This window comes from Pteropus vampyrus, unplaced genomic scaffold, assembly GCF_000151845.1.
Source record: "Pteropus vampyrus isolate Shadow unplaced genomic scaffold, Pvam_2.0 Scaffold15, whole genome shotgun sequence".
NCBI lineage: Eukaryota > Metazoa > Chordata > Mammalia > Chiroptera > Pteropodidae > Pteropus > Pteropus vampyrus.
This window is the reverse complement of record NW_011888796.1, coordinates 4,668,632-4,690,526: the sequence shown is the minus strand read 5'-3', so window position 1 is coordinate 4,690,526 and position 21,895 is coordinate 4,668,632. Positions and strand designations below refer to the sequence as shown.

Sequence of the window (21,895 nt, the reverse complement as noted above, 5' to 3'; positions counted from 1 at the left end):
CTTTGCAACTCAGCTTCTTCCTCTACCCAATTCTGCTTCCTTCTCTGCTCTGGCCCCCTTGGCCTTCTGAATTCTGATCTCACTGAAATTGTCAGACTCTGTTTGGTGTTCCCCTTGAAATGCTGAGGTCTGCAAACTGTCTGCAGGTAGAAAGCACAGGTAGTTGTGGGGCTCACCTTGCTTGTTTCCCTTCTCAGAAAGGTGATACTCTTGCATTGCCAGTTGAGGTCTCAAAATAATGGTCTCCTTTATTTTTAAAACTTTATAGAAGAAGGTTAATTATGGACTCTGTAACTCCTTCATGGCTGAAAGTGAAGTCACATGTTCTATTTTGAGTATGTTACACTGCAGGTTGTTGAGGTAGAGCTGTTCAGTATGCATGTTGATTCTACACGTGTATTCGAGACATGCCGCTACATTTATTGAACACTTAATGGAAGCTGAGGGACGATGTTCCAAGAATAAGCAAGTTGAATGGATGCTGATTTTCATAGTTGAACCTGACCATCCCCATCCCTGTGCCTACATGGGATTGTGTTGCTTTGTAGTTAAGTGACTAAACCCTACGACTACCTGCATCATACTAGCACAGAGATGTTTCACAGGATGAAAGTAGCCTTAATATTCCCACGGCCACTGTCTCAAACAAGATTCCAAATGCATGGTTGGGTAACTCACTATCTACAAAGGCATACATACAGGCAGACACACCAATTTAACACCCCTTTGTAATGTCCTTGGCTGCAGGAAGGGACTATGACTAATTTACAAAAAGGATCGTGTGTGCTTGGGTAATTGAGAGCTAGCTGATGATACTTTTTTTTTTTTTTTGGATTCATGATCTGCAGATAAGTAAGGATTTTTTTGGTAAGAGTAATTCCTGTAAGGCAGGGTGGAATGCGTGCTCTGTTGTCCACTTCTTTATTATATAGAATTTTCTTCCTTTTTTTCTTTTTAAGTTATAGAGGTTGATTTCAAGAAGTAGGTAGACTTTCAGAATACATTGTGTGATTATTAGGTGCAAAGACGATTATTAAGTGTAAGGTTCTTTTACCTGCTGTATGTATATCCATTTTATATTTTATAAGTAGGTGTCTAAAATTTTGACAGTATATTTTATACTTATTGGGGAGTAGTCTTATTAATTTTGTGTTTTTTAAATGGTATGGAATATTCTCTAATTATTAAAGATTTATAAAGAAAACCATAACAGTATGTAAGTAATAATTTTGAGAAAAAATGAAAATAATTTTTCAATAATAAAGAGATTTAATCTTCTAGTTTTTGTGTTGTCAGAGAATGTCAAATAACAGGAATGTGACCTTCAGTCATTTAAGGTGATACTTTGAGCTTTTCCATAAGAAAGGCAGATATGAACTGAGATCAGACACTGTCTGTAGGTCCATGGGGAGGGCATTCAGCTTGTGGGCCTAGGAAGGAGCACAGCTGATTGTCCTTCACAGGGATCCAGAGGCTCATACCCCGTCCTGGCCTCATTGGCATTGTCAGCCAGACTGGAGATCGATCACAACTCAAAATAGCTCAGTGATTGAACTGGAAGATATATAACTTCTGGAGCAACAGGGAACTTTTTCTTCTTTCCTTATGTTTGAAATAATGCTTAGAAAGTGGTAAGATGGTTGGGTTTGTTGCTTTTGTGGATTGTGAGTCCTGCTTTTTATAGTATCATAAAATCACAGATTTTTTTATTGAGCTGGAAGGGCTCTTAGAAACTATCTAGCTCCACCCATATGTTGTTATGAATGAAAAAATTAGGGTTCAGATATGTTAAATGCATTCTCTACTCTTGGGTCAAAATGCATTCTCTATGGTTGGGCCAGAACGAGGATTAGAACTCAGGTCTGCTAATTGACTAGTCCAGGAATAATTCTGCGACATGGCATTGCCTCCTCACAAGACCATTCAGCATCCCAGACTAGACTTAGTGTGACTAGGATATCCCAAACCCACATGGGAAGCACTGTCTTTCACTTGACAGCCTGCGAGCAGCCGATATGTGCTGGTCTTTGCTTCTCTCACCATAGGCAGAGATCTTGGGTTTATGTTCTAGATCAGGTGTGCCTAGGTTCTTGTTACTGCTGCCCATTCACCATGCCTACCCTATTGGAAATTAGTCTCATAGTATAGCTCAATTATTTGATGTAATCTGCACAGAAGAGAGCTGAAGCACAGTGTGAAAATGGCCAGGAATCAGATAAGGTGAGGGAATATGAATCCCTCTTGTCCTGGAGACCATTTTCCCAAGGATTGATTATCTTGCTGGCCACCCAGCAAGCATAATGCCTGAAGCATATGAGCTGTACATTAATATTCTTTGGTTAAATTACAAATAGTAAACAAATGAAAGCTAAATAATAACATAACATTTTTTTCCTTTTTTTTTTTTTTTGAGAAGATTTAGGAGTAACTCTTACTGCTCTTTTCCAAATCAAAATTTTATGTACCATCAAACTACAATGCAGGTATTAAAATGATATTTATGGAGACTAATAAAATGGAAATTCTGATGCTTAATATTTAGCAGAATAAAAAATATTTGTGATATAATTACAGTTCTGTAAAAGAAAAAAGCCTGTGTTAGAGATAAAAATAATCTAAAAATTCACCAAAATATTAGGAGTGGTCGTATTTGGATGGTGAGGTTATGGATAGATTTTATTGATTTTTAAAAAAATTTTCTGTAACATTAAATTACTTTAATAAGCACATACTACTTTTGTAGTACAAAATCCTCTTAAAAGTAAATAAAATGTATATTCCATTTTGTAGAAAATAAATTTGAACTGTAATTCAACTTTTTAGCCTTACAGTAAGTGTAATTTATATTGAAAGGATTTTTTTTTTCACTCTCTAAAAACACCTGGATTTATTTCCTAATCCTTGGCTTTGTTATGGTGGATTGGAGGAACAAACTTATTTTCGCACTTATTAATGATTTATAATTTAAGTAGACTTACTTGTCCTCGCCAGCCCTCTCATCCACCAGTTTACATTTTCTAGGATCTACCTGCTTTAGCAGGGAAATCTTGAGGGTAGGAAGCTAGAAATTGCTCCTTTTCCATTTATGCCTGTTATGACAAGTCTTGCTTTTTTGGATTTCCCCCAGGCAGTTAGTTGTTGTTGCTGTTTTAAGTTTCCCGGACACTTTGTCTCTGTCTCTGGAAAGACTTTCCCACTCATTCACCTGCTCCTCCAGTGCCTGGCAATATAGTAGGCACTCAACCAGTATCTATTAAATGAATGAATTAATATGATCTCATCTAGAACTCTCAGTTCGCCTTGAATTTGGTTCATGTTTTTATATTAATCTTAAGCCTGAGTAGTAGAATAAAGTAGGGTCAGAAAGCTTCTAAATTAAGCAGGAAACTTAGCAGTCATATACATGTGATTGAGGACTGTCGTGGGATGTGGTCATAAGACAAAACAGACCCTTATCTGAAAAAAGACTTATTTATCTTTTTGCTAATTTCCTCTGTAAGTCAACAAGAGAGAATGGGTACCTGGCCAAGCGCAGCTGGTGTATCAGTTGATAAAGGTGTGTGTAATTTGAGTCAGTTACGGTAGTGCAGGCCAAAAGGAAAAAGCAAATCACTCTGCCTTTGCCCATTTTTAATAGTAAATTAATTTCAGTGTGAAAACATTTCTGCAGCTGCCCCTAAAATTGGGCAAATATTATTCTAAAGAAATATTACATTTCGGAAGCAAACTTCTCATTTTAACAGCCAACATGTTTTTGGCATTTGTATTTGTTGGCAGACATTTCAAATATAGAAATATTTCTTTTAAATATCTCGGAGAGACTAGTGTTTGGAATTTTAACAACAAATCTTTCATCAGCAGGGAAATGCTACCCAACAGAAACATGTGTAAAAATGCTTGTACAGTTATGTTGCTTGAAACACTTGACAAAAACACTGTTATAATCACAGAGAGATTCTGCACATATTTCCCAAACATTTCAGTCACTTCTGTTCTCAGAATTTTACCATTTGTCCATGCAACTATTTTGACCACGGCTCAGTAGGACTAGTTCAGCTTTGTAAATTTAACAGAATTCCCCACCCCCTCAACCACCTTTCTTTCTCCAGGTAATTTGGGACCAAAGTTCCTCTGAAACCTTGAAAACTCAAGAAAAAATCATTACAAATAGAAATAGGCATTTTACCTTAAAATACATCCATTTGAGGGCAATTCAGTTTCCTATGGCCAAGAATTCTGGCTATTCTGGGAGAAAAAACAATCTTGTTGAAAATGGAAAGAAGGGGAACAATTCAAGTGGAGATATCGAAGGAGGAAGTTTTAACTTATTTTTTTATGTCTTGACTTGGGAAGACTTTTATTTCAAAATTATTTTTAGTTTTATTTGTATATGAAAAAATCCTTGTAAAGTATATTCCTGAGTTTTGGTTTGCTCACTTATCTATTCATATAGTTTTTAAATTAGTTCATTCGCTATCTTATTCACAAGGGTTTAAGAAGACCACAAGAAATATGTATAAAATCAGGTATTATATGTCAATAAAAGGTAAAAACACAAAGCGAGACAAAAGCCAGTAAAAAATGAACATAACAAGGACCTCTACATAATTGCTACTGTTTGACCTCAAAGTTAGCTCTGTGTTTTTGAACTATTCAAATGAAAAAATGAACATTAATTATATGGTTCTTATTTTCAGGAAGAAAAACAACAACAAAAATAAAACAAAAACAACAGCAAAATCTCAACCTGTTTCTCCAAGGAAATGAAGTATTTTCTGGCACTAAATTAAAACAAAAATAAAACAAAAAGCTGCTTATGGGGGGCGGTGAGGTAGGAGATGGGGAGATGGGAGGAGCTCAGATTTGTAGAATGTGTCCTCAACAACATTGTTCCAGTTTTTAAATTTATTTGTTCACTCTTCATTTTTCCTCAAACACTTATTATGTACTTATGTGCCATACTCTATGCTAGATGATTAGGATACAACAACAAACAAGACATAGTTAGAGCTCACTGTCTAGAATCTGAAAAAGACTCAAGGCCAAAGGATCTAGTCTAAAGGGACAGGTGAACTTAGCGGTGGTTTCTAAGGAATGAGTTTCTCCATGTTAGCTGGCATTTTAAGATAGCAGTTAGGACCTATAGCCTCTAAATTGGTGCTAGGATGTTTGCAGTATATTCCGATATGTAATGTCAGGAAGGAGCTAACAGGAACTAGGGAATGGTTATCAGCTAGGCTGGGTGCAAGGCTGAGGTTATCTTTGGAGTGGAGACCAGAGATAAGTGAGATAAGTTAGTCACACAGCTACTTCTTTGGGAAAGAAGGCCAATTCTCCTAAAGCCAATTTACTGAATGGCAAGCTGACCCAATTACTTACCTCTTTTCACTATTTGGAAAATTTAAGCAATTTGTTTAAGATGCTATGATTTTAACAAATTTTCAAGGATGTATGTAATGTTTATGGTGGCTTCTTTTTATTTTAGTTTGCTAGCATTTTATGGGATACTCTGTTTGCTCTGCTGTAATGGGAAGGAGCTGGGACAGAGAGAGAGAGAAAAAAAAGAAACCCTGCAGAGCCTGGACTGCTGATCTACAAGAGAGGGGAGGTTGATGGGCAGGAATGGAGACACAGAGCAGAGGCAGAGTAAGAACATATTCACGAGAAGTATAGACATTAAAAACATATATTCTTGAGTGCAAGGAATTCTCAGGAATATATTTTTCTTATGAATAATAGTAAACTAATTTATTATGCCCCTCAGTACCTTTCCACGTACCTCTCAGTGTTCCGCACCCTACTGGAGGCATTGTTAATCCATTGCTTATAGGCAAGACTCCAGGATTCAGGGTCTCCGTGGGAATGAGGCTATATGTGACATAGGCTTAGTACGAGAAGAGGGGACAGGAGCAGACAGAACCTGGCAGAAATGATAAAGTAGGCCACAAAGTCATTCGTCATGTTTTAGCGGTACTTCCAGTGTTGTCTTCAAATAGATCTCTTTCTAGAGCTTAGAACTGGAATCTAATGTCTTTAAGTGGCTTGGCATCGAGAAATATTTCAAAACTTTCATTTACCGAAAGCACATAAACTTTCGTTTTCCACCAGTAAAATTTTCTTTCTCACTAATGAAGGACAATTTGCATTTGTATCTCATTTTGTAATTTTCAACATGCTACATCTGTTGTCCTTACAGAAAATCTGAGCTAATTAAACTAATTTCTTTGTAACCTCCCTTATTCCAGATAAAATTTGAAGTAGTTAACATAGAGACATAAAGTTCAATAGAATAAAAAAAAAAAAATAGGTGAGGATGTTGCATTGAAGAAAAAATAAAGATAGATGAATAAAGCCAGTAGGAAGGCAGCTTGTTTTCCATAAAGTCATTTGTAGTTGCTAGATCTGGGCTATATCAGCCAGAAAAAGAGAGGAAAACTTTGTTTATAAAAATAACATGGTCATTAGATTAAAAAAATAAATGCTCCGGATCAGTTTATCTGGGTCCTGAGACCCCAGAGAATTTTCACAACATGTTCTTGTGAAAGGACCCTTTCGTGGATGGGCTGTGCTGCTGACCTCCGGTGTCAGAACAACAGTAGGTTGCTCTTCATCGTCTCCTAGAATAACCTGCTCGGTAAAGCTTACGGGATTATACCAGGATGCACTTTAATAAAAGCAATTTTCTGAGGGGTAAAACAATGCAGTTCAGGTTCACAGCCCCCTGATGGCTGGACAGAATCCAAAGATAACATCCTGGAACGGGTGGACTCGGTTTTTCAGGCATTCATTTGTGAATATTTCTTGTAATCCAGTGTTTTTAAATGTGCAGCAGAGAACTCTGGGTTAGATACTTGACCATGAACCTGAAAATCTATGAGTTGGCTCAGACAGAGCCAACAGGACCTTGGAGAAGCTCATGATAACCAAGGTCATGTGGTCAGTCAGTGGCAGAGCTGGTACTAAAGCCAGAGTCTAGGGCTCTTTCAACCATTTCATCTCTCTTTTCTAACTTAAATAGAATTCTGTTGCAGTTTTAGTGAATATTTTAAACATCCATAATGTACTCCCTACTTAGATGTTAAATTCTTAGAGGAAAGAAAAAATTCGCTATGAACCTGAAGTCTCATCCACTCTGAACTTGGGGGTATCATTCCTGAGCATGTTTCTGTTCCTTTACCACATGTTTAAAATTTACATAAAGTACATAAATGACTTCTTGGTATATCAGTTTTTTTGCACTTGCTCTTTCCCACCCACCACTTTATAGTTTTGATATATAACCTTGCTGATATTGGTTGTTCGTTCATTTCAGCTATAGAATAGTCTTCCCTTGTGTGAATCAACCAGTTTATCCTTTCTCCTACCAATGGGATTTGAATATTTCTATTTTTTTTTCTGTTATAAACAGTTCTGCCATGAACATTCTTGAACATGTCTCCTTTCGTCTATGTGCAATTTTAGGGCATTTTTTGGTCAGTAGAAATTGATTAACTCACCAGCAGTTGCTGATCCTACCTGAGTATAGAGTCCTCCTGGGAGAACCTTGCACCCAAAATGCTGTTTGGATCCCTTTGTAGCCAGCGCTGATTTGGTCTCAGTGCGCCTTCACTGCCCTCAGACTCCCTGTATGTGTCTCTGGTCAGTTGGTTCAGATTCTCGGCTGTGGCCTGTTTCACGTATTGTTCATTTCTCAAGGACCCTACCCCTCGCTTGCTCCCCCTGCTCCCAGCAGATTACCTTCTTATTTTCCTTAGAAAAATGAGGTCATCTGATGAGAGCTCCCGGAATCCTCTCCCAAACTTCTCAGCATTTCTACCCAGACGAACAGTGAATATGTTTTGTGAATCACAAATCCTTTGTGGAACGAATGGAGGTACATATTTTTAAAAAAGTTTCTCAGACCCTAAATTAGAACTTTGTCTTAATAAGAGCAACACTACCTTTAAAATCACCGATTCACTCACATACCCTCCTATTATACAGTACATTGTCCTGTGAAGATATAAAATGAAAAAAAAAAATGTCGATTCTGTTTGCAACTGCTATTGTGAAACCTTTTATGTGCTTTAACATAAAATTCATCTTATGGTGCATTTCTAAAAAAAAAAAAATTCAGTTATCGGTTTCAGTTTTTTTTTTTTCCTTTTCTTTCCTACATTTGCCAGTTCTTCCAGGTTCCACTTTTATGTTTGTTTTGATTTCTTTTTTTCATTCTTTGAGGCTCTCCCTGAATATCTGGTAATCTTTGGTTGTCCACTCATATTTAAGAGTAAGGAATGAAGAAGCCATTAGTGAAATTTCACAGTAGAAATTTGGCAGAAAACTGACCTTTCTATTGAGGAACCCCAAATATCAATATCTGGAGGTTTTTTCCTTAGGGGCTTTTACTTTCTCCAGAAAAAGATCCTCTGAAATCCAACATGTGGGTGGAACTAGGGGTCTGGGGAATAGGTCTGGCTGCCACGACTCTTGGGAGGTGGTAGGAGGTGCTGGGAGGTGGTAGGGAGGGTGAGGGCTGGAGGCCCTATCGTTGCTTTGCAGACCTGCCTAAAATCTAGCTATCAGCCCTGATTTTCAACATACTCTGTTCCATTTGTTTTCAGACCTGTGTCTAATCCGTAGCTTCTTCAGTATCTCTTGCTTCTATGTCCCAGATCTCTTAGGGATTCCTGAAAGAAGTGGGTTGCAAAGCTGGAGTTGATAGGAAAGACTGTAATCTTTGGTAGCAATTTAAGAACAAAATAATGGAGTTACAGAGAGAAGTGGTAACAAAAGGAATGATGAGATATATATGGGAAAAAAGAAACCCAAATCATTGTCAGTACTTGTAACTTAAAGTTAACTCCAGGGTTTTTGGGAGATTGGGGACATGGTGGTAACAAAGGCATGGACATTTGCTGGGGGAATTATGAGCTGTAGAAAATGTGAGTGTGGAGTGCAAGGGCAGAATTTCTAGGTTAAAATGTGCTGGTGGAAATTAAAAATAATTACTTTCTGAGTGCATGCTTTCTGGATTGGTGCTGATTTAACATATACGATTTTGTAGTGCTGGACGTTTTCCTTAAGTTTTTTTTACCCTTCATTTTAGTACTATGACTAGCTTTTACTTTTTACTGCTGATTAAGAAATAGAATAATCCTGACAAATTCATTTCACAAATTATAATAAAGAACGTTTATATATTGTAATACATCTCCCATAGTAAGCACTCAATAATGTTAGTCGTTACTGTCATTTTTTAGTTTCTTGTGTTTGTTCATTGAATTCCAACAACCACCTGTAAATAATGTCATTCTCATTCTGTAGCACTGCACCCTGCGGTTCAGAACACTTGGGACTTGGTCAAGGCCAACAGAGGGCTCTTTTAGGGAATTGGCTACATTCAGTCAGAATGCTTTTATCATGGTCGAGGTAGGTGGTTTAGTGGCTCAGTTTGTATTAGCTGAAGAGTGACATTGCTTCGTTGTGAGGCAGCAAGCACAGTGGTATCATAGCCAGAGTATTGTTATATGTTTGTTTCCCAAATGTGTAGTGATAAAGGATAGGAATGATTTTTCTGGCATTTTGTGGTGGTCATTAGAAAAAATAATGTCCCTGAAAAGAGATAACAGAGTAGACTTTAAAAATCATCTGGTGTGGGAGTTTGCACCGATTGCTTCTGGTCAGATGATGATGAAGAAATAAGTAATAACAGAGTTAGGAAAAGTTAATGGAAAAAAGGCGAGGATACTTATTGTAAATGTGTCACCAACTTTCTTCTGTGAGCTTGTAAGCAGATCGAAGTTAATAACTGTCAGTTGCTAGGAATAGCTCTATAACTTAGCTGACAGAAGGGAGAGCCTTCAGATGTCCTAGGTGGTCAATAAATAACAGCTCAAGAAAAGACAAAAAGGAGGGAGGCACCCCAGGGAAAAAAGTTAACATTTAAATCACCATTAAAGAAGTAACTGAGCGTACTTACTACATCCCGCAATGTTACACCTTCTGATCAGCCTTTGAAGATAAGATAGAGATGTCCCTTTCTCCCTGTTGACACAGTGATTTCGCCAGTGCTATAAAATTGGCAGGGCTTGTTAGCAAACTACCTAATAATCAGAAAATAAGAGACTTGTTGAGCTACCAAAAAGGCTTTAAAGAGACTTTTCCAGAAATTTTTGACAAACTCAGAGAGTTTTTCTAATGTTTTACTTGTGTCAAGAGAGTATTTTTTTCCTTATGAAGAAGATACAGATATAGATTTCATAGCATATGGATCATAGAACTGACCCTGAACCAAATAATACCTTAGTTCCCATTGTCATTTAGTTAAAATAGAAACAAAAACATTTTTCTTACTGTAGCAGAATTATGTATTCATCTGAACAATTTAAAATTCAGATAAGTAAAATGAATAAAAAATTCATTTAGAATTGCTTTCATTAGCAATAATCTCTATTCAGATTTCATTTTGAGTTGAAAAAAATTCTAGTAATACTACAAAGTAAATGCCAAGATTTCTTTAAAAAGGGGAAATTCTCTAGTGTTTTGAGATTTTAGAGATACCAGAGACATATTAAGATATATTGCATAAGCAAACCACAGTTGTTTCAAAATAGCTTATGCCATTTGCAAAAGCACGTATATTAATATACATGAATTTCTAAAACGTCATTCCATACGATTCCACTTGATCTTAGAATCTGTAATGCCGCTATATTAATTCTTTGCCCAGTCTTTGGTTATGTACCTGAAGATGGTCCGTTATTCACTTTTAAGACTAGTCTAATTTATTTTCATTCTAAAGCAAATGAGATTTGTTACAGAATTGGGTGTAACTTTTATTTGAAAAGGAAAAGTAAAGCTGCGAGGAGCACTGGGGAAGGGCTCCACTGCGCTGATTCTCCCTGAGAAAGCAGCTGTTGTGCTCCGCATGGGGAAGTCTGAACATCAATGATAGGATGGCCCTCAGGGAGGCTGGTTGATAGGCTCTTTGGTTTTGGCCGAGCCTTCATCCTTTTTTTTCAGTAAACAAATAATTATTATATTTTGTTGACTTTTTGCCAATAAATTTTCATTGTTTAAAATAACCTCTCAGGCAAAGTTATTCTTAAGTCTAGACATTTTTTTGACTAATACTAATTTTTTTCAACAACTTTAATATACAATTATAATGAATCCCACGTACCAGTTTCTCACAGGAACATTTCTTGATTCTCTGGTTGTCGATTTATTCTCTATTGCTCTATTTTTATTTTTAATATAAATAAGGCAAAGTGAAATTCTTTCCTCTACATTTATTACCTTTTATTTGATTAATATTGAATGGCGATGAGTGGCTTTCAGAGATATTCTTATTGAATTCAAGGTGTTATCTGAATAATGCTAATAAGACTATTTGGGGTGAAAAGCTGTTTATAATAAGTACACTCCTGACAGTCACATCTATTTCCAGCTTCAGGTTGATGGGGGCACGCCTTCTCCTTTGTTTCCATAGAATGTTCTGCATATATTTCTTAGAGGATTTTTCTCAATATTCTATTGATTTGTCATTCATAGAAGATTGAATTCCTTGACAGCAGGGTCTAGCACATAAAAATCCTTGTTGAGTAAATGAGGAAAGAAAGAATAAATGAAATCTGGGCAGTTTTAGCTAGCCCTATGAGGTATCAACTTGTATTGGTGAAGAACATGGAGTATGAAACCAAAACCACCTTGGTTCAAATCTTAGCTCCATCATTTATTAGCTATGTGTCTATGGACAGCTGTATATGACTTTTGTGTATCTCAGTTTTGTCTTTTCAAATATGGAGATAATTATAGTACTTAACTCATACAGTTGTCATAAAGATTGGATGAGATTATATATGCAAAGTGCTTTGAATGGTGCCTGTGTATTGTAAGTGCTATAAAAATGTTTATGCTACTACTGTTACTACCCTTTTTTATTTGTTTGTTTAAATAGCCCGAGCAGGGAATAGTGGGTGCCCTTAGGAAATTCATTCTGGAATTCAGTTTGTTTCCTGACATCATGAAGTGCTCTCTGTCTTTGCTTTGAGTTTAGTAGCCCTTGGGTACAGGAAGGGGGAGTGGAGATCCTTAGTACATCAGAAGCTGAGGATATTTTTACCTTTATCCTTCTTCAGGCTGCACAGGCTCACCTGAACTAACAAACAGCTTTTATTTTGGTTACAATCCCACCAACTCAGTATAGTAACACTATTGCATCAGGTGGTCTCTGATTCATCTTAATTCAGAGGATAAAACAGTTAATTATTAATTAATAAACATAGTTTATTTGGTGGGTAAAATCTTCAACAACAGAGTGATCCATGGGAGAGATAATAGAAGGGGTTGTGGGTGCTAAAAAGAGAGTGGGGAAGGCAAGATAGAAATTTTAAAGTCTACCTGTAGGATTAACTGATTAGTGATTTTAATATGATTGTATCTAGCTGGTGCCTCAAGTTTATTTAGTTTTTAGTTCCCCCAACATTTTATTAATGAAGAATTTCTAATATGTAGCAAAGTTAAAAGATGTTACAGTGAACACTGATATCCCCAACACGTAGATTCTACCATTAACATTTTGCTGTCCTTGCTTGACCACATATCTGTACATTTATTCATCCCTCTCTTTATCCTCTAATACATTTTATATTTTTATATATTTGGTTAGGTTTATTTTGATAAGAAAATCATCATCTGTATGAGAGAAGTCAATGTTTTATTCTCAACCCCCAAGATACTAATAGTGGCATACACATGCATGAAGCAATACTTTTAGAGTTGCAGAGTAAGAATTACTCTTACTGGAAGGATTTTTTAAGAGTCAAAGTGGAGAAAGAGAAAGAAATGTGTAGGGAGAAAGACAAGTACTTGGGAAAATAATTCATTCTAACAGATAACCCGTTAAACATTCTTTCAATATAGTATTTTTTAGTTTCACTTTATAGGCTATGCAGGGTCAGCTCTTACTGTTCTAGTAAATGGTAACATTTATGGAGCAGAAAAAGAATTAAGCTAGATAAAAAACTTTAAAGAAAATCTTTGCCGGGTGAAGGTTGACAAGAAAATACACAAAGACTCCTAAGATACCAGTTTGTGTCAACTGTGCTTCCTCTAGACAAGATATGGAATCTAACCGTGTAGCTTTCCTTTTCACCACAGATGTGAAATCCACAATGCTGGCTTTTTTGGAGTTCTGCCAGCAACTCCAGTGAATAGGTCCCAGGGCAAAATCTTGATTATGATTCAGAAAAGAAGGCGTAGTCACTTTGTTCCTCATGAACGAAGGAAATTCTAGAAAACTCTGGTGCTTTTGGAGGGCAGGTTTTGGTTTCAGTTACTCTCTGGTGATACATGTTTACTGGAAATGCAAAGCAGCGGACTTACTAATGAACATTTATCCCTTTTACTTTTAGTTCATTTCTTTAACTGATATGGACATGGTGTAATCTCCACTGAATCAAAGGATGGCATCCAGTCCTGTGCTTCCCACTGAAGATGAACAGGTTTCCTTGGGCATCGATGATCTCCATATTTCACTGCAAGGTAATTAAGATTGAGTCGGATAACACCCATAGCAACTGTGGAAACCTTACCCTCCCTCGTCTCTTCACAAATTTCATCGCTTCCTGTCTCTCTTGTGTATTTTTCCAATTGTAGAACTTTTTAATATATTACTTAAATGTTTTTATTGCTAGCTCACTTCTCTAGAAACTAAGGAATACCTGGAAGGAATTTGGTATCTCAGTTTTTCACTCTGAGTGTATTTTATTTGTAGTGAAAATTGAATTAGTTAACCACAGTTTGCTTGGTATTGTTTGTACTTGTTTTACATCTTTATGCATAGCTTATTTTAAATGTACATCCTCTTTTGCACTAATAGAAAGGAATAGTAAAATTATGAGTGAGTGTTGACATTTCAATCATGTGAATCATGTGTATATTTATGCAGAGTAAGTAGTCTGTATTTTTTAAGTGCTTTAGTGGAGTTTGGCAATGTTTGTTTTGTACTTTGAAAATTCATTAGCCACTAGGCTTTCTACCTTTGTTGATAAAGCAAATCTTGGAGCTGAGTAAAGTTAGTTAGTGTACCAGAAATACGGCTATGGCAATTCTTTGCAAATTTTTTTTGTAACTGTATGTTAAAGTAATGTTAAGATTATGAACTATGGTATTAAGCAACATTCTTAGAATGTTACTTAGAAGCCATAGATTTTGAGTCATTTATTATTTTTATTTCTAATTTTCTTTATTAATTTTTAATTGAGGTATAGTTGACATACATTATATTAGTTTCAGGTGTGCAACATAATGATTTGATACTTCTTTGTATTGTGAAATGATCACCACAATAAGTCTGGTTAATATCCGTCACCATACATATTTACAGAATTTTTTTTGTGATGAAAAGTTTTAAGATCTACTCTCTTAGCAACTTTCAAATATGCAATGCAGTATTATTAACTATAGTTGCCATGCTGTACATTACATTTATTTGAGACATTTATGATAAAATCTGAAAATGACTTTCTGATATTTTCTTTTTAATTAAAAATGTTTTGAATGATGAGATTCTTGACTTTGAAGTCAGTAGCTATTGCAATAGACTCTACCTGTATGTATCAGGCCTTTAAAATATATTTTATTTTATTATTAGTTTCAAATACATTGATTTAGACATATAGTTTATGAAACGATCTCCCTGATTGTTCGTTCTTTCCTCTGGCTGTACACCTAGCCATTTCATTAATGCTGACTGTATTCGTTATGCCGTGCTCCCCATCCCCGTGACCATAGATCAACTACTAATTTGTACTTCTTTAACCCTTCATCCCATTCTCCCAGCCCCCCAACCCTCTTCCTCATTGGCCGTCACCAGATTGTCCTCTATATTTGCGAGTCTGTTTTTGATTAGTCTGTTCTTTTTGTTCCTTAGATTCTGCATATTAGTGAAATCATATGGTATTTATTTTTCTCTGTCTGACTTAACTTCACTCAGCATAATAACCTTTAGGTCCATCCATGTCATTGCATGGTAGGATTTCATTTTTTTAATGACTGAGTAATATTCCATTGCATGTATGAACCATAACTTCTTTATCCAGTTGTCTGTTGATGGGCATTTAGGTTGCTTCCATATCTTGGCTGTTGTAAATTATGCTGCCATGAACATAGGATAGGGGTGCATAGATCTTTATGAATTATTGTTTTGATTTTCTTTGGATAAATACCCAGGAGGTATATCCAAACACCAAAAGATAGATCCATTTTTAATTTTTTGAGGAACCTCCAGACTGTTTTCCATAGTGGCTGTACCAATTTGCAGTCCCACCAAGAATGTATGAGTGTTCCCTTTTCTCCGCATCCTCGCCAACACTTGTTTTTTGTTGATTTATTGATGATAGCCATTCTGATAGGTGTGAGGTGATGTCTCATTTTGGTTTTACTTTGCATTTCTCTGATGATTAGTGAACTTGAGCATATTTTCATATACCTATTGGCCATCTGTATTTCCTTTTTGTATCAGACTTTTAAAAATAAATATGTAATTTATGTAGACTAAGAAACATAATATGTTGACAGGTAGTACTTTAGGTAAGAATTTAAAAAATTCTCTACATTTTTTATAGTATTATATAATATTCATAAATAGTTGAAATCAAATTTTCATTTAACTGAAAAAAATCAGTGCCCTTATTTTTCTCTGAAATTTTAGTGGCATGCGAATAGTAACTCATGTAACCTAAAATGTATCAGGAAGATAGTGCATCAGTAAATAGATAAACAAATTTATTTTTTCTTCTTTTTAAAAAAAAAATAAATTTTTTTTCAACAGTTGACATTCAATATTATATTAATTTCAGGTGTATAGCATAGTGGTTAGACATTTATATAATTTATGAAGTGATTCCCTTGATAAGTCTAGTACCCCTGACACCATATATAGTTACAGACCATATGATAAAACTAATTTCCTGGTTCTGTCACTTGCTGGTTCTTTGAACTTGGACAAGAGACTATCTTTTTTGAGTCAGTGTCCTCATATTTAAAATATAGATGATAATGCCTATGTTGCAACTACATTTTGAAGATGAACAGTAGTGCATGCAAAAGGCTTAGTGCAGTACCTGACACAGAGTAGAAGTTCAATACATGCATTGTAATTTCTTTTTATATGTTTACGGTGACAGTCTTTGTCTCAAAGGATTTCTTGCCCACAAGCACACACCTAGAGTAGGAACTGCATGTTTGATAGGAAAAAATTATAAACCAGAAATCTGTTTTTTGCTGTTTTCTTTTTGTTTGTTTGTTTTGATATCTATTCCAGGACTCCCCATCACATGTGAGACGAAGTCTAGACTTCTTGATGTGACTCACAGGCTCTTCCTTCTGGCATTTACCTTTCTCTCTGCCCTCATCTTCTGCCTCACCCCACAGGTATACCCTGTGCTCCATCCCCATAGCTCCCTAAGGGGCCATACTCCCCCTCCTGTGTGCCTCTGTTCAGGTTGTACCCCCTGAAGCTCCCCTGCCTCTTCTTCCCACTGGGAGAAGTCCAGCTTATCCATCCCTCATCTACCCCTTATCAGTCTCAAAGTCAGCCAGACTCAGCCTCCTCCTGAGCCCTGCGCTCTCTTTGGCTGAGATTCACATTTCCTCTTCTGTTCTCCCATAGTACCTATTTTAGCACTTATAGCGTTATAGTTATTATAGTTAATATTTTCTTCCTCAGTGCAAAATGTGCTCCAAGACTTTTATGTACATGCTCTAGCTTACATAGCACTCTTACATACATTATCTCATTTGATCTTCACAATTGCATTGTAGGGTAGATATTTTTATCTTCAAGGCACAGGGAAGGAAACTGTGGCTCAGGAAGATGGAATTACCTTCCCAGGGTCAGATACTAGTGAGCAGCAGAGCTGGGTTCGACCTGGAAGATAGTTTTCTTTCCACTGCACCACACCCCCTGTGACACATTTTAAAGAACGATTTGAAAGAGAGAATTTCCCTAACAACTTTCTCTGGAAAATCCACTTAAATCTTAGCCTTATCCCAGTTAATCCATAGCAAACTTTTATAGCCAGAATATAGTCGAGCAGCTTCAAGTAACATTAATGATCTCAGTTTCACAAGTAGCTCAAAATAATTAGCAAATTACTGAGAAATGAGTGGTTTCTATTCGCGTGTTTTGAATCATATTAGGTTATAAATCTGCTTTACAATAGGAGATGAGTATGGGATGTTTGCAGTGGAAATGTGATATACATTCACTACCAGTGTGAATGATCTTCTTTCATGATGTATTTAGAGGATCATGGTGCTGGATGCATTGTTCTATAGTGACAGAGGTGGAAAGCTAATACTATAATGTGGTGAGATTGACACTGGGCAAGGGATGCTCACATTAGCCAGGTACCCTCTGGGATACCAGCCAAGAAGTTCCCATGACTATAGAATGAAAGCTTAATTGTGAAATGAATAGGTTTCCTTAAGTTCTTTATTGTTTTCAGCAAATTTATAATAATTCTTTCAGCCTAGTTGTGGGGAGGGGGGAAGGAGGGAGATAGAGAAAGGAAAGAAAAGAGAGGAGGGAAGGAGGAAAGGAAGGAGGGAGGAAGAAAGGGAGAGAAGAAAGAAAAAAGCGGGGAGGAAGGAAGAAGGAAGGAAGGAAAGAAGGAACTTGTATATATTTCTGAAGGTAGCTTGGTTTCATAGCAGGATTAGTTATTTAGGAAAAAATTGATAGAACATATTATGCGCATTAGCAACTACTGAGCTGCAGGCTTTTGGCAATAGTCTTAAAAGCATTCGGCTTTGTACGCTACGTAAGCAGCCTTGTATTTCACAAAATTCACATGTGCTTAATGATCCTTGGAGTAATATGAGAAAAGAGATTTTATGTAATGTGAGAGGCTCAGGATCACTGCTCATAAGAAAGTTTTTCCCCCTCATTTCAGAACCTTATTTAGATGCCTCTTTAACTTATGATGCCTACTTTATTTTAGCCAAAACTTATCTAAGATGAGACTATTCTGGCCATACCCTGACTCAGAATAATATCCTCAAGAAAAGATTAAAATACCTGCATGAAAATGTGGCGATTCGTTGTTGATATGCTATGAAAAAAGATATCCCGTGCGTGCAGGGCCTTCAAGGAATCAGGCCTGAGGAATCAGGAAGTGCTTTGCTGAAATTCATAGAGCAGGACAATAAACAAGTTACTTCATCTTTTTGCTCATCTTTTGTGCGATCTTGAGAAAATGTCTTTATGAAGGAATTTTCGAGGGCCCTTTTTCCCTTTTTGTAGGGAGATATTTATGTTCTCTGAGTCCAGTGAGGAGAATAGCACTGAACTGATTGGATTGTTGGGAGGAGAAAGGAATGGCATTTGTGAATTTGAAAATATTAATGTAAAAATGGAATTTAGTGCATTTTGTACTACTATGGGTGGTCCATATTTTAAATGAACTTGATATATGAAAGTTCAAGCTATTAAAACCGATGACTGTCTTTAAAAGTTATTTGCTTTACCTGGGTGTCCATTATAGAATTTCTTTAGATCTTTCCATTGGATTTCTTTCCTGGCAAAAGAATAGGTGCTTCCTTTCCTTTTATCCCAAGAAAATAGTAACTGCATGTTTTGTTTGAAATAACATCTCTCCTAAGCTCTTCAGGTGGGAAGGATATGTTCAGGGAATAATTCTTTGAAGTATTGGATTGATATGATTATGTGAGCAGTAGAGGATCAAGATAGATAACTATCACAGAATTTTCAAGTTGGAAGGGACTTTCTTTGCCATTCAATTTAGCGTGAGACCAAAGTAGGAATCCCTTCGGAAATATTTCTCATATTAAGATCCTCGAGGGAATTGAATTCAAACCCAAGAAGTTTGGGGATTTTGATTTTAGGTAGTTGATAGTTATCGGGTCTTGAGAATGATAATATAGTATCTGGTCAGAGGTCAGAGTTGTGCGTTAAGGAGATTAACCTGGTTTTGAGGCATAGGAAGACTCGAAAAGGGCGAGAGAGTGGCGTTGGAGGAACCAGTATGAAAGCTTTGCAAATGTCTGGATGTTGAGCTGTGCTCGCCTGGATTAGAGTTACAGCAGTGAGTATGACAATCTGAGACAGATATGAAAATCATTAAAGTGGAAGACTCAGTAGGACTTTGCAACTATTGAACATGGATAAAAAGGTAGAGCAGCTCCAAGGTTTAGAAGCTGAGCTGCTTAAGATAATGGTGGTAGCACATAAAACGTCCAAATTATTAACTGTGTTTATTTAGTGTGCTTTCATTTAGTATTTTAATAGCAGCAAATAATAAGGACATTCAATATTATTTTATATCAATCTGCTTAAAATGAATTGTAGATAAAAGATACCATTTATAAGGAAACTCATGAGAACTGCTTCTATGCCAGGGAAAGAGTAAAAAACACAATACAGGTGGAGGACCCATTTGAAAGTCCAATTAATAATAAGTGATATTCACTGATTGGCTGACTCATCTCGTGATATTTTAAATGACAGCCATGGCAATTTTGAACTCTTTTGAACCCTTTATATATTTCAGATTTAAGTTATTTCTTTTGAACAGGTAAATATAATATTTTGTTGGCCATAAAAGGACATAATACGTATGTTCACATAACAGAAACAAATTATTTTGTTTTAAAAAATGAGGTAGGCCACTGCTTTGGAAAAACAACATCTGAGTACTGAACATTAGCGTTAATTAGACGCAGAACTAGGCAGAGATTTGTATTTTATTACCTTTGCCACCGCACGAGGAGTTAACTTTCATGCAGTCCTGCCAAAATGCTGGTGAATAAATGGTTAACTGTCTTCGTGAACCTATATAAAGCCATGTTTAGCCCCGTTACTGTGTCATTTCAAACAATGCTCATATGTTTTATTTAGTACTGTTATCGTCTAGATGGCATATTTTAAAAGATTAAAAAAGCCCTCTATGCCTTCTGGATAGATATTATTACTTGGTAGGGCTCAGTAGTGAAATGTGAATCTCTGTGGTTAGGTAATTCTCTATTTAAATTTATTCATTATTTATGAGTATCTATCAGAAGGGAGGCTTTCAATTTATATATTATTTTTAATACCATTAGAAATTATTTGTGTTCAGTGGGTTAGATTACAAGCATAACAGTGTGCTATAATGTTTAATTTTATTCAGTTAATCAGGATGTGCAGTGGGCTGGATGTTAAGGGTACAAAGATGAATAGATTGAGCAGCTTCAAGAAGCATGTAGTCCAGCTGTGCTTTTGATGTCATGTGAAAGTGAGAAAATGACCTGGGATGCGAATCTAATTATTCGTATGAAACAAGTTCGAAGTCCTTAACTATACAGGATCATAGTCCTAATTTTGTTATCCAACATGCAAACTTAACCAAAATATGATTGAAAATGTTGTTGGAATATCTTTTCATATTTGAGTTATAGGCAGGTAAAGAATAAAAATCTGCTCTATCTAACTTTATTTGCAAGATGAATTACATATTCCTCTCACTGTAAAAAATCAAACAATTTGGTAAGAACTTCCTGGAGTTTGTTGTCTTCTTGCCGAACCCCCTGTAATTGTTCCTTGAGCGTGAGTTTCCACTCATCTTGGGACATCACCTGCTTCAGTAGGCCTTCTGAGTTCCTCCGTGTGTGTGTCAGGGGCTCTGCGTGTAGGGTACTCTTATATCTTTATTGCCAATGAAGTTTCTGACATATTTGAGGCTTTTAATAAACAACTTTATAGTGAATAAATGACTGGGTATTCTAATATTAAAAATACGTAAAATACCCTGAATTAGAAGAACTGTTCAGTGTTCAGGAACATCAGTCAGGTAGAATGGAGATACGGCGTGCTTATATATGAGTAAGGGAGGTGTGTGTATGATGTCTCGGGGCTCCCTAGTACTTTAGTGTCATGTTTCTGAGAGAAATTCTATTCTGCCTTATGATGGTGAGTGAATAAAGCCATGTGAAGTCTGAGAAAGAGGAACAGGATTAATAAAAGGCTCTGGGTGAAATTTCTCCCCTTTTGCAGCCAAGTCCCCAATGTGGAATTTTGATGGAGATGGTGAATGAAGAGTAAGAAAAGGACATGTGTTAAAAAGCAGTATTTTTGGCTTCTATAACCAAGTTAGACTGCTCAGTTATTATGAATAAAAGTAAATCATCTCTGGGGTCTTTTTTGGCTAATTAGATGATTATTACACCCAGAGAAAATAATCAAGTTAAAGTCCTTCACTGGTTATTCGTGCTGTGTTACGCCAACACAAAAGTTTCCAGAAGGTTCCTGATATCAGAGTAGCTGACAGTGTCTTTTGCTGTGTTTTCCTGGAAGATTATTTGCCTTGATATAGTAAAGCTTTATAATCTTAAAAATATTCCAGTTAAATGAAAAATAAAATAAGAGTTCTTCGAACAATGTTGTTTGCACTGTACAGTGTTTTGCACAGAAAATGTTTTTTCTTAGGTTGTATACAGAGTTTTGGCTTCTGGGAATTTTGATTCTGTTTTTGCCAGGAGTTTGGGGATAAGCTTACTTTATTCTGGGTCAGTTACATTTTGAAAACTAGGGCAAGAAAAATCCAGGGTCATTTAGAGTCCTGTTAAAGTAGGTTAACAAAGATGTCATTCATTCCTTGTAGAAATCGGAATCCTTTTTAATTAGCCCCATGGGAGATACAGGATTTTTCTGAGCTTTTGTGTGTGTGTGTGTGTTGGAGGGGGCTTAATTATTCAGAGCTTGAAGTAGTTTATTAGGAAACATAAAACTCAAAATAATTTCCCCTTGAAAATGGAAAAGTAAGAAGTCATTATACTAGATTAATTCATAAACATCTGGTGAGTTTGGTGTGTGATTTTACACTCTGAAAATCGAAGGTCATTGTAAATC

At 36.2% G+C, this 21,895-nt stretch overlaps 1 protein-coding gene across 1 annotated transcript in view; it reads left to right on the top strand.

Moving 5' to 3' along the window:
• SYNE2 (spectrin repeat containing nuclear envelope protein 2) overlaps positions 1-21,895 on the top strand; it is a 293,506-nt gene that overhangs the window by 29,221 nt on the left and 242,390 nt on the right. The window contains exon 2 of the mRNA XM_011386203.2: positions 13,398-13,527. Within this exon, the coding sequence (XP_011384505.1) occupies positions 13,449-13,527 (79 nt within the window). The 5' untranslated portion in view covers positions 13,398-13,448. The remainder of the gene's footprint in view (positions 1-13,397; positions 13,528-21,895) is intronic.